The sequence below is a fragment of the Erinaceus europaeus genome, chromosome 18 (assembly GCF_950295315.1).
Source record: "Erinaceus europaeus chromosome 18, mEriEur2.1, whole genome shotgun sequence".
Lineage (NCBI taxonomy): Eukaryota > Metazoa > Chordata > Mammalia > Eulipotyphla > Erinaceidae > Erinaceus > Erinaceus europaeus.
In genome coordinates this window covers 3,210,118-3,223,566 of record NC_080179.1, presented here as the reverse complement: position 1 = coordinate 3,223,566, position 13,449 = coordinate 3,210,118, and the positions used below count along the sequence as shown (strand labels likewise).

The 13,449-nt window shown below is 46.9% G+C and overlaps 1 protein-coding gene across 1 annotated transcript; it reads left to right on the top strand.

The window, feature by feature from the left end:
- Window positions 1-2,977: 2,977 nt before the first annotated feature.
- On the top strand, window positions 2,978-13,153 carry NABP1 (nucleic acid binding protein 1). Its single transcript, XM_060177551.1, has 6 exons — window positions 2,978-3,194; window positions 4,207-4,345; window positions 7,100-7,171; window positions 9,034-9,109; window positions 9,976-10,042; window positions 11,875-13,153. Exons 1-6 carry the CDS (start codon window positions 3,104-3,106, stop codon window positions 12,042-12,044), a joined length of 615 nt encoding a protein of 204 aa, XP_060033534.1. The 5' UTR covers window positions 2,978-3,103; the 3' UTR covers window positions 12,045-13,153.
- The last annotated feature ends 296 nt before the right edge of the window (window positions 13,154-13,449 follow it).

The following is a 13,449-nucleotide window of genomic DNA, read 5'->3' as shown; positions in this document are numbered from 1 at the left end:
TACTGAATATCTATGGTTGACTAGGCCCTGGTTAGACAATTGCTAATATGCAATGTTCTGTGACTCAAACTTCATTGTTCAGATGATAAAATTCTGACTAAATGGTTAACAATACAAGCTGAAGCAATTTTTCTAAAGGTCAGATACCTAGTAAATGTTAGTTCAAGGTCACGTTTATCTCTAAAGTTCATGCACTTTTACTACACAATGTAAAGGTAATTTCTTTCTTTCTTTCTTCCTTTTTTTCAGGTTGCAGCATGCCAGGGCTTCCCACTGTGCTTACATGACGATTTTGTGATATATAAAAACAAATGCAGAAGGCCGGGCAGTGAAAACAAACGCAGAAGGCCGGGCAGTGGCGCATCGGGTTAAATTCACATAGTGCAAAGTGCAAGGACCCGCTCAAAGATCCCAGTTTGAGCCCTAGGTTCCCACCTGTAGGGTCCCAAGTGGTGGAGCTGACCTGCAGGTGTCTATCTTACCTTTCTCTCTCCCTATCTCCCCCTCTTCTCTCAATGTCTCTGTCCTAACCAATAAGTGGAAAAAATGGCTGCTAGGAGCAGTGGATTCGTAGTGCGGACGCAGAGCCCCAGAGATAACCCTGGAGGAAATCTGAATGATTAATAAATACAAAGACATGCATGACTTGATAGCTCATAAAAACACATGGAGGACATTTGAACATTTTCTGCTAAAAGAAGCCAATGTGCATATGTGAACAGGCTGCAATAGATATTGTATGATTCCAGGTGTCTGACATTCTGGAAAAGTCGACATTACGATGGATTGTGGATTGTGGATTGTGGACATTACGATGGACGTATTACGATGAATTGTGGATACTAGGGTTTAGGGTGAGAGGAAAAAAACAGAGCAGAAAAGTTACTCTGAATGGTGTTGAACACATTTAATGCATTGGTCTAGATGCATAACCTATCTAACACCAGGGGTGAACTTCGAAGTGATCCATAAACTACGGTAACAGGAATGTGCTAATGTAAGCTCATGGGCTGTAATAAACAGGCTTCTTGGGTGCAGGATACCGATGGCACAGAGGCTGTAGATGTGTAAGCTAGAGGATTTATGGGGGTCTCCGTACCCTCTTCTCAGTTCTGTTGGGAACCTGAAATGGCTTTAAGAGAATATTAAAATAAATAAATAAAATGGGAATGGGAAAGAGTAAGGAAAATAAGAATTTTCGCAAAGAAGTTATCCACTCTCCTAGCATACGATTCCAGAGTGACACATGCAGATTAAGATTACAATTAATTAATTAATTAATAGAAGATAATAATTAATTAAGAATAGAAGATGATGATTAATTAATTAAGAATAGAAGATTCCAGAGTGACACATGCAGATTAAGATTACAATTAATTAAGAATAGAAGATAATAATTAATTAAGAATAGAAGATGATGATTAATTAAGAATAGAAGATTCCAGAGTGACACATGCTGAACTAGGTGATTTGATTTGTGTGGCCCTGCTTGTTCAGACTAGCTGGGTGACCGACCTTGGGGAAACCTCATTGTTCCGGATCTCAAACCTAAGTGTGCTTAAAGCGCTGTGGCCGAGATGGGCATCCAGATCCCTTCCTTGTCCTACAATCCCAGGAGTTCGGTAGGATGGCAAGTCTGACTCTTTTCTCTTTCCAGCCAAACAGCATCGCTCTGGACACAATGGAACCTAAACAGGGGAGCTGAGTGTTCCGCTCCAAGGGCGTAAAAAAGCAAGAAAACCCTCAAGTTGGAAAGCGTTGTAGAAACCTACAGAAAGAATATGAGGCCAAGAAGCCAGAACGTCCATCTTCCGCACCCGGAAGAGAATTTTGGTCCATGCTGCGAGCGTGGAGGAAGTGTTAGGGGAAGATGGCCAGAGGGCTCCTAGCTCCACCTCCATCAGGACTCTGACAGAGAAGAGGAAAAAAGGAAGGACTTTCAAAAGTAGCAATCTGTGTGGGTGTGGCTTAGAAAGGGAGGGAAGGCCGGACCATAGGGAAAAAAGGACAAATTGGAGCCTGGTTAAGTGCACACATTCCAGCGCGTGAGGACCCAGGTTCGAGCCCCTGGTCGTCCCCCCCACCCCCCAGGAGGAAAGTGATGGTGCAGGGTTGCAGGTGTCTCTCTGTCCCTCTCTTTTTCTCCACACCCCTCTCAATTTCTGTCTCTATCCAATAATAAATGAATAGAACAAATTTTTTAAAAAAATGGGCAAATATATAAAAATATAGATAATGACAGAAATAGGAGTCAGCCCATGATCTGTGACCCCGGGAGAACCAACGCAGTTTGCACTGGATAGAGTGGGGATACAGAACTCTGGTGGCGGGAACGGTGTGGAATCATTCCCCTGTTGTCTCATCATTTTGAAAGCTAATATTAAGTCACTAGGAAATTAAATTAAGTAAATAAAAACAGAAACCCAGCCAGGGCCTAGCCTGGGCCTCCCGGGGACTTCGCGGCCCGCCCCGGCCCCGGCCCCGGCCCATCCCTAGGCCCCGCCCCACCCCTAGGCCCCGCCCCCCGCGTCTGGGGGCGTGGCTATGCGCGTGACGCGTGGCTGCGTCACAAGGGGCGGGGCGCGGGAAGCCGGGTCCCGGGGCGCGCGGCGCGGTCGGCAGTCGGAGCCCGGGGCTGAGCGGCGCGCGGCCTGTCTGTCGGCCGTGCTGCGGTGTCTGTCTGTCCGGCTGTCCCCGAGCTTCTCTGTCCGCGAGTCCGGCGCTCGCTCCCGCCTCGTCTTCTCCTTTTTGTGCACAGAGGGCCTCTGAGCGCCCGCGTCCTTGTCGCCGCGTCGGGGGCGGCTGCGGGCTGCGCGCAGTGGCGTGTCGGGCTTCTGCTTCCTGTGGCGGCTTTTAAACTTGGGGCGTTTAGAGACCGCCGGGCTGCGGGCTGCGGGCTCCGGGCTGCGGGCTCCGGGCTGCGGGCTGCGGGCTGCGGGCTGCGGGCTCCGGGCTGCGGGCTGCGGGCTGCGGGCTCCGGGCTGCTCTTCCCGGCCCAGCCGACACCCAGGCAGCACCCAGTGGGGACCCAGCCGGCACCCAGGCAGCACCCAGCTCGGGGGCCCGGGGGTGGGGGCGCCGCCGCAGCCGCACCTGCTGCAGCATGAACGGGGGCGCCGACCCACCTCTGTTCATAAAAGACATTAAGCCCGGACTGAAAAACTTAAATGTCGTCTTTATTGTCCTGGAGATAGGTAAGTGCGGCTCGCAGCCGCCGGCCACCCTGCTGCAGCCCGGCCCGGCCCGCGAGAAGGCGCCCCGGGCCTCCGGCTCCCCCTCCCCCAACTCTCTCCCCCTCCCCCCTCCCCAACTTCCCTCCCCTCCCCCAACTCTCTCCCCTCCCCCAACTCTCTCCCCCTCCCCAACTTCCCTCCCCTCCCCCAACTCTCTCCCCTCCCCCAACTCTCTCCCCCTCCCCAACTTCCCTCCCCTCCCCCAACTCTCTCCCCTCCCCCAACTCTCTCCCCCTCCCCAACTTCCCTCCCCTCCCCCAACTCTCTCCCCTCCCCCAACTCTCTCCCCCTCCCCAACTTCCCTCCCCTCCCCCAACTCTCTCCCCTCCCCCAACTCTCTCCCCCTCCCCAACTTCCCTCCCCTCCCCCAACTCTCTCCCCTCCCCCAACTCTCTCCCCCTCCCCAACTTCCCTCCCCTCCCCCAACTCTCTCCCCCTTCCCCAACTCTCTCCCCCTCCCCCCAACTTCCCTCCCCTCCCCCAACTCTCTCCCCCTCCCCCCAACTTCCCTCCCTGTCCCCCTCCCCTCCCCCAACTCTCTCCCCTCCCCCAACTTCCCTCCTCCCTCCCCCAACTCTCTCCCCCTCCCCAACTTCCCTCCTCCCCCCAACTCTCTCCCCCTCCCCAACTTCCCTCTCCCCTCCTCCTCCTCCCTCCCCCAACTTTCCCCCTCCCCCAACTCTCTCCCCTCCCCCAACTTCCCTCTCCCCGTCCCCCAACTTCCCTCCCCTCCCCCAACTTCCCTCTCCCCCTCCCCCAACTCCCCTCCCCCAACTTCCCTCCCCCCTCCCCTCCCCCAACTTCCCTCTCCCCTCCTCCCCCTCCCCTCCCCCCTGCACGTGGCCCCCGAGCCCGGGGCAGGCGTCGCACAACCTTTTTTTGCAAGTCCTGAACTCACGAACCCCCCCCCCCATCTCTCCTTTTCTCCTCCTCCTTTTTTCTTCTTCTCTTTTTACTTTTAAATCGTCCACAGGGCGAGTGACCAAAACCAAGGACGGCCACGAAGTGAGGTCCTGCAAGGTGGCAGATAAGACGGGCAGCATCACCATCTCCGTGTGGGATGAGATCGGGGGTCTCATACAGCCGGGCGACATCATCCGCCTGACCCGGGGGTAGGTGTGCTGGGGGCGGGCGCCCGGCGCCTTCTCAGGGAATCGCCCTGGGCTCACAAGGCCTTCGTAGGCTGCTGCTTGGAGTCCTACACACAGGCAGCCCCGTCCTCTGAGTTGAGTATTTTTCCACAAAAATTATTACTTTTTTAACCAGAGCACTGCTCAGCTCTGGCTTAGGGTGGGGGCAGGGGGATTGAACCCGGGACTTGGGAGCATCAGGCATGAGAGTCTGCTTGCATAGCCATGATGCTGTCCACCCCCGCCCGAGTTGAGTATTTTGAAAAGGCCGTTCTGTGCTTGTCCAGTGTTTCTAGTACTTGGACGAAACGATCACAGTCATACATGAGCATTTTGCGTAGCTTAGCACGGTAGGGCTTTCCCACAGCCCTTTAAGCGACTTGGGATCATGTCAGCGTATTTCTTTTATTTCTTTGACTTAAAGGCGGTAGGTAGGCGCGCAGTTACAGCTGGGAGCTAAAAGGAGAGCGGGTTTCATCATCTTTGGAGAGCATGTTCTAGAAATTCCTAATAATAGGCTGGAACATGTTGACAGGCACATCTGGTGGCTACATCCAGAGGAGTCAATCAGCTGACAGATTGAGAAGTACAACCTTTTTTTTTTTAAAGTTGGGAATTAGATTCCTATGAAAAATGTAACCAAATCTTAGGAAGATCAGGTACCAGAAAGGGATCTGTAAATCGATTTTTGGAAAGTTTGCAGCCAGGAGAATTGTAGTTTGCTGGCCGGCCATAGCAAAGATGGGTGGAGCGTGTTGTAGGAATAGAGTCAGAGCAGAGCAGGCTTGGTGCCCGGAAGTGAGGGAAGTGAGGCCCGAGTGTTACGAAAGGAGGAAGTGACAGGCAGAACATGGACACTTCACCCTGACTCATTGGGACGACCAGCTGTGCTCTTGAAACACAAGAGAATCTGTACCTGGGGAGGCGTGAAGACTGGCATTTATTTAGTTTCCTAAATCTCAACCACCCAGCGACCAGACGTGTCCAGTGCACTGTGTGTAGCATCTCGCTCCAGATATTTCGTATTTAGTCATCATAGAACAGTCAAAGCGGAGGGGACTTCCTGACTTCACGGTGACCTTGAAGCTGTTGTGCTTCACTTGCTTTCTGTTCTGCAAAATGGGAATTTGGGGGCACGACTTAAGAAAATAAAGCCTACGAAAGTAAGACGGGATTCCATCCAGTGGGTTTGGGCCCAGTGTAAGGTTCCTAGTGGCTGCTTGAATGTAAGAAAAGTAGTTTTTGAAGAAGGCTTAAGTCTACATACTGTTAACTTAAATATCAGCATACTTATTTGTAGTTTCTACAAATAGACCTCTCCTGAGACAAGGAAAGTTAAGTGCTGTACCTGGAGTTATTTTTTCTCAAAATGTGCGGTAGTATTTACTTTAGTAAAGCTGACTAGTGCACTGTCTCCTAAGTCACTTAAAACTGGCAACATCTTTAGCTAGTATCAGTTGCTAAATGAAAGTATATTATGAGACAAGTCTGTTGGGACAGTAGCGCAGCGGGTTAAGCGCAGGTGGTGCAAAGCGCAGGGACTGGCAGAAGGATCCGGGTTCGAGCCCCCGGCTCCCCACCTGCAGGGGAGTCGCTTCACAGGCGGTGAAGCAGGTCTGCAGGTGTCTGTCTTTCTCTCCCCCTCTCTGTCTTTCCCTCCTCTCTCCATTTCTCTCTGTCCTATCCAACACAGTGACATCAACAATAACTACAACAATAAAACAACAAGGGCAACAATAAGATAAATATTTAAAGAAATAAAAAGTTTTAAAAAAATAAGCCTGTTATGGGAAACTCAGACTTTATGAACCCATGTCAAAAAGTTACCACATGTAGAATATTTTAATTATAATTAATCAAAGTCATTGGACTGATTTCATAATAATGGCTAGTTACAATTTTCTTAGATAATTCAGAAAGATAGTTGAAAAATTTGTGACTTTAGGGGTTTATTATTGCTATTGCCAAAATTTCAGTAGCACAGGAATTCTCTGTCATGAATGCTGAGGAAGAAGAATTTTGTCTGTTTCTGACTAGATCCAGTAAATAGGTGTTTTTTTTTTTTTTTTTTTTTTTTTTTTACCAGAGACCTGCTCAGCTCTGGCTTATGGTGGTGCAGGGGATTGAACCTGGGACTTTGAAGCCTCAGACATGAGAGTCTCTTTGCATAACCATTATGCTTTCTACCTCTGCCCAGTAAATAGGTTTTTAAAGTAAACAGTGGGATATTGATTATAGACATATTGTGACTGGAACACAATCCTCACCTGAATTTCTGCAGTTGAAAATTCTGTTAACTGAGCAAAGATGTGATCTTTGGAGTATGACAGTGCTTGTTTAGCAAATACTTTATTGTATGTGTGTGTGTGTGTGTGTGTATATATATAATTATTGGATAGAGACAAATTGAGAGGGAGAGAGACAGACCCCTGCAGCCCTGCTTCACCACTTGTGAAGCTTTCTCCCTGCAGGTGGGAACTGGGGGCTTGAACCTGGGTCCTTGGGCACTGTGATGAGCAAAGACATATGTAGGCATTACTTATATAATTGTATCAAAATTTTGTAGTAGAGTTTTTTTAAGTGAAAAGTCAAACGAAAGCAGATTAGTTGTACTAGATAAAGTAGACTTTGATTCCCACCTGTACTTTGATACCATAAATACAGCATAGAGATTTACGTGATTTAAGGAGAAGGAAGTCATGCCTGTTTCCATTGATCTCCTCCCCTTTTTTGTAGATACGCATCTATGTGGAAAGGCTGTCTGACTCTATATACTGGAAGGGGTGGTGAACTTCAGAAAATTGGAGAGTGAGTATTGAAATTCATTTCCCATAATTGGATAAATGACAAATAATATCTAAATACATGGGTAGGTATAAAGTATAACCTCTTTCTTGTGGCTTCATTTGACTTTCAAGCTGTATCTCTTGAGTAGTGTCCTTATAAGAATAACTTAATCTGTATGTCTTAGTTTAATAACTATTTTCTTTCCTATGGGTGTAAATATCACTTTTTTTTTTTCTTGGCAAAAAGCATTAAGAAGCTACCCAGGAGCCGAGCTCTTGTAGGACCATTTCTGTAGGTTTTGAAAATGTCATCTTTCAGCTGTCACAAGTGCCATCTTGAACACATTTATTTTGTCTGTTAGTGCATCGCGTATGAAAACTTACCTACGGGTTTCAGACCATCAGTTTAAAGTTTTGACTTTTCTCTCTGTGTGAAAATGTACTTGTGGTAAAAAGGACTTGAAACAATGAAGAATTGAAGTCCTGTATTTATCCACAGTCTAGGCTGCCAGCCGCAGTGCGAGCTTCCATACTCCCTGGTAATCGCCACCCTGACTTGGAGGAACCATCCTCTCTAGGGTGTCAAGGTAACGGAGCCTCTGTGCTAGCCTGGACAGTTGGGATCTGTTGATGCAGTGTGGCGGAGGCCATGAGCAGAATCATTTTTCTTTGCTGTGTTGTCAGTGTTTGAACAGCTACTTAATACCCATTAACTTGGAGATTATTTTCAGAGAAAGGACAAAATGATTGCACAAAGGAAAACTCATCCCACATTACAAGGATAGGATACTTCAGGGAAAACAAAATCTTGCTAGCTTTTATAGACCAGAAAGTGCTAGCTTTGCATTTAATAGCAGACAAGCGGGATTTGTTTATGTTTGTGGTCAAAGATGTATTAAAGCCACCTGTTAACGGAAGAACTTAGCGCCCATCCTCACATTTACTAGGATATTCTTCCAACTTCCACATGTGTAGACTAATAGAGGCTAATTACATGCCAGGCCACTGGGATTCCTCAGTTCCTTGGGACAGAGTTTGGTCAGGGTCAGTCTAGAGCCTACTGAGACTTATGTCTTGTTTGTAGACTGAAGAGCCAAGAGCGTGTTGATGTGTGATGTTTGTGTGTGGCAGTCCGCTTACTAGAAGCATTGGGGTAGGCGAATGTCTGTTCAGGCTGGCAGCATCCTCTCTCTTCTTTTCTTATTATCTTTAGTGGGTAGAGACTAGAAATCAAGAGGGAAGGGGGTGATAGAGAGGGAGAGAGACAGACAGACACTTGCAGCCCTGCTTCACCACTCGCAAAGCTTTCCCCCCTGCAGCTGGGGACGGGGGGGGGGGGCTTGGACCTGGGTCCTTGAGCATTGTAACACGTGTGCTCAACCAGGTGCGCCAGCACCCGGCCCCAGCATCCTCTCTCAGCTCTCAGCGATTATTCTTGTAGATCAGAACCAGTGAGTGGGCAGAAGAGATACTGGAGGAGAGTGTGAATGGATCGGTGCTAATCCAGCACCGCTCCAGGGAAAACCCCTCTGGAGCCCTAAACACGGCTCAGTGGCCTCTGGAAAAACAACAAAGACATTTTTCTAAGTTCTTTCTCTTTGATAGTTTCTTTTATTTGCTTATTTATTTTTTTGCAGAAATAAAAAGAATAAAATTTTTATTTTTTTTTTTTTTTTTAGATTTTGTACAATGGAAACAGTCATATTTGATGTTTTTGTAGAAAGTGAGAACTCAGAGAGTTCCAGTTGCAAGTTCTTGACCTTTTGTGTTTTTAGTTAACTCACCTGACTTGTAAATTCTTGACCCCTAGAAGTTTTGCATGGTGTATAAAGGTTCGTCACATTATTTGAGGAGGCATTTAACCTGTTGTTCATTGTCTTTCAGATTTTGTATGGTTTATTCAGAAGTGCCAAATTTCAGTGAGCCCAATCCAGATTATCGAGGACAGCAGAACAAAGGGGTAATTAATCCAGATGTGTCGCTGCTTTCATGATGAGAGTAGTCTGTGCTCTAGAATTCCATGGCTAAATTGTCAGCCCAGTGCTACCCACAGAAGGTGAAAGCTATTTTAAAAAATCTTCTAGGACTGGGGGGAAAATGAGCCCAGTGACTGAAGCACCAAAAGTCCCAGGTTTCTGTCCTAATTGAGCGGAGCTATCAGATAAGCGCGCAAACCTGTCTTAGAAGCTACCTGTGTCCTGTTTTGTGCGAACGTGTCTGCAGAAATGTACCATTTAACACTTTGAGGAGTAATAGCAGGAAATGTACAGAATATCCGATGCCCCAGCAGTTGAACTATTTTCCCAGCTGCTCATTCCTGAGATGTGAACATTAAGTGGATTTGGAAGAATCCTCTGAAAAGTTAACATAAACTAAAAACATGTAAGGGCTGGGCAGTGGCGCTCCTGGTGAAGGGCACCAGCCACCGTGCACAGAGGACCCTGGACACTTTATGAGCGGTGAAGCAGGTCTGCCGGTGTCTGCCTTTCTCTTCCCTCTCTATCTCCCCTCCCTTCTCAGATTCTCTCTGTTCTGTCAAATAATTCAAATAGAAAGGGGAAAAAAAATATCTGCTGGAAGCAGTGGATTCATAGTGCAGGCACCAAGATCCACCAATAACCCTGGTGGCAAAGAAAAAGAAGAAAAGACAAGACTACTGGGGATGGTGAGGTCATGAAGCAGCTGTACTCCCATGATGACCCTGGGGGCAGTCGGTAAATAAATACAATAAAAAATAGACTAGACATTTAAAAAATGAGTGTGGGAATGTCATAGTGATATAAATGTGTTTTTGAAATGTCTGCTTAAGTTGAAAACTTTTTTTAGGCACACAGTGAACAGAAGAGTAATTCCATGAGTAATACTGTAGGCGCAGGTGCATTTGGACCAGTGGGTAAGATTTTTTTTTTTTTTCCCTTTGTCTATTAGTTATCATGTGCAAGAACTCTGAAAGATTAGATGAGAAATTGGTCGTTAGACAACAAATGAGTACTTGGTGGGAATTCGGTGACTAGGGAATCCTCTGAAATTAGGCAGGTGCCCTCATTAGGTAATTGGAGTGAGTACACTGCCACAATTTTATTTACTTCCTTAGTGGGTGGAGACCAGGCATCGAGAGGGAAGGGGGGGATAGAGAAGATGGAGAGACAGACAGACACCTGCAGCCCTGCTTCCCTGCTTGGGACCCAGGGGCTTGCACCCGGATCCTTACACACTGTGATGTGTGTGCTTAGCTAGGCGCCCCCCACCCACCCCCACCGCTGGTCAGACATTTGGACCAGCAGCTAGAAGTACAGTGGTCAATCCTGATCAGTAAGATCCACGGCCCAGTGAGGGTTTTGTCGCTCTTGCTTTTTAATGAGATTTCTGTACCTTGGGGTCATTCACACGATACAGAATTACCGGTACACTGAAGATCTTTTCTCCTCATGCTGAGAATTCGTTTTAAGCTCCCTGTGATAAGTAGTGCATGTGCGTCCGTGTCCACTGTGCTGGGCCTTGGGCAGCCTTCTTGTGTGGTCTGCATGAAGCGCCCCTACAGCCAGCTTAAAGGTTTCCTGGCATTTTCTTTTTTCTGTTCTTTTTTGTTCCTTCTCTGGGGTTTCCCTGCTCTAAGTTGACTTTTTTTTTTTTTTTTTTTCAAATAAAGGCATAGGAGGGGTGGGGCAGGTCATTGGCCTGGCTGAGCACACGTATTCACATGCACAAAGAAGCAGGTTCAAACCCCCAACCCCCACCTGCAGGAGGAAGCTTCGTGAGTGGTGAAACAAGGCTGCAGGCGTCTCTTTTTCTCTCCCTCTCTAACTCTCCCCCGATCAGTTTCTCTCAGTCTTATCTAAAGGAAAGGAAAGAGAAAGAAAGAAGCAAGCGTAGGAAAGGGAAAGATACCCACAGGACTGGAGCTTCCTCCACAGGGCGGGGCGGGGCACAGGATAAGGCAGGCTGGCCGCTGGCTTGTCCTGCTGACGTTTTTTGTTGTTACACAGATGAGGGGATGAAATCCACTAGGGTGACTTGGGTTTTCTGTGACTTGGTCGCTGCATGCTTTAACGTAGTTGATCATATTGTGGCGAACTGCTGTCTTGAGAAAAAGAAAATTAGAATTGACACTCTTGGAACATTTGGGCTAAATGTAGCACTCACATTGTTCTGCCTATTCTTATTTGCTCTTACAACGTACACAGTGGGTGGGAGTCGGGCGGGGGCGCAGCAGGTTAAGTGCACGTGGCACAGAGCGCAAAGACCGGCGTAAGGATCCCGGCTCCCCACCTGCAGGGGAGTCGCTTCACAGGCGGTGAAGCAGGTCTGCAGGTGTCTGTCTTTCTCTCCCCCTCTCTGTCTTCCCCTCCTCTCTCCATTTCTCTCTGTCCTATCCAACAACGACGACATCAATAACCACAACAATGTTAAACAAGGGCAACAAAAGGGAAAATAAATAAAAATGTACTACACAGTGCGTAGTCTGTGCCTCACTTCTAGCCTACTGCCTTCTCATTTTGTTGCCCCAGTGGGTCCCTCTGTCTCTCTCTGAAGATGTCATCAAATTAATATAACTCACGATGTTGCGTATTTGGGAAAATGGAAAATGCACTGTTTACTTTTTTCTAGTACTTTGAAAATAACTGCATTTATTTTCTCTTCACATCTAATGCATGGAAGCGTTTCTTTGTAGATTAGTATCAGCCAGTAGTGATGCCTTGATGCGTTTTCTATTTTCTCTTTCAGGAAACGGGGTTCAGTCTGGCCCCGAGTCAAGAGTATGCCAGTTTCCATATGCTGGTAGGAGCAGTGGCCGGGGTCCCCTAAATCCACTCCTGCCAGGGACAGCAAACAGCCAAGCAGCCGTGCCCACAATGAGTAATAGCAGAGATCCTCGGAGAACCTTCAAAAGATGACCAGAGCCGAATAGCACGCGACATGCGTGGCTGTTAACCGCGTGCCCTACTTGAACACTTGACGCACTTTGATTTATTGTTAACTGTGAAAGTTGTGGCCTCCCTTGGTTTCCTTAAACATTTTTGGTTTGTTGACAGGGGCCTTTTGTTTTTATAGCAAAACTGTAAAGCTGCTCAAGTCTCCTATGGAAGAATGGAAACATTCCAAAAAGGAGGGGCATTTATTTTTAGAGCAAAAAGATGGTTGGATATCTTTTAAAAAAAAAAAAAAAAAAAGACTCATTTTATGGTGAGTTCCATAAGACATCATCAGCATTTATAGCCTCTATGAGTCTATCTTCTGTATAAATCTTGTAATGTTAAAAAAGAAGACTTAGTGGGATATTTCCTTTGTCTTAAAGTCAGATATTGCCGGCTAAAACGACCACCACCAGAACAGAAGCCTGGTCAGTGCTAATAGCAATTTTGAGTGTCTGTGACTGCTGGAGCGATTGATTGCTTTTTTTATTGAGAGCCTATCTTTAGGACTGAAGGAATCATCGTAAATTCTTTGTTTTACTACCAACATAGACAGATGTAAACTCAGAATCATGGAAAAGAATGTGTTCTGTATTGGAACAAGTCCTTTTCAGAAGCAAACGAACCTTCTTTTAAGATAGTCCTCCTAACTGACCATGCTAAACATTAGCGTTTAACTTGAGGGGATTATAAAGTTGTAATAATCATGGATCTGTTTTTTTTTTTTTTTTTTAACGTAGTTAACATAGTGACGGTGATTCCAGTTGAATGCAGGTAGTAACACAGTCTAAGGTCCTTACAGATACTTAGCCTTGAGCAGAAACTACCTCGAGGTAATTTATCTGAGGTACGTGTGTGTTGTCAGAGTCTCTGAACACGATTCACAAAGCCTTATCAGCAGAAGCTAAGAGCTCTCTCAAAGCAAATGCAGCTATACTCAGAAATGTAAGGTTGGTTTTATGTGTGTGTGTGTATGGCCCCTGGTTTCATTTATTCTTGTAGGGTGGATAGTTGGTACTTTTTTTTTTCCTTTGTTCAAGTTCCGTTCTTCAACATTGTTTCTTGAATAAAACGTGTTTAATGTTAACAGACCTACTTAATTTTTGCTCCTTCAATGACACGGATGGTGGAGAGCCAGTTCACTTTACTGTAGTTGCAGTAACTTTGTGACTACGTAGTTCTTTTTAAAATTGGGATTCATGGTTTACAGTCAACAGTAAAATACAGTAACAAAAAACAAAGTACAGTAGTTTGTACATGTGTAGCATCTCTCAGTTTTCCCCGTAACAACTTGACCCCCTCTAGGTCTAGGTCCTCCTCTGCCGTCATGTTCCAGGACCTGGACCCCCCCCCCCCCCCCCCCGTTCCCCCAGAGTCTTTGACTTTG

Excerpts from the sequence above, each read along its gene's own strand:
- NABP1 (XM_060177551.1), top strand. The coding sequence starts at position 3,104 with ATGAACGGGGGCGCCGACCCACCTCTGTTCATAAAAGACATTAAGCCC. Across the intron at positions 3,195-4,206 it reads CTTTATTGTCCTGGAGATAG|GGCGAGTGACCAAAACCAAG; the intron begins GTAAGTGCGGCT and ends AATCGTCCACAG. Across the intron at positions 4,346-7,099 it reads ATCATCCGCCTGACCCGGGG|ATACGCATCTATGTGGAAAG; the intron begins GTAGGTGTGCTG and ends CCTTTTTTGTAG.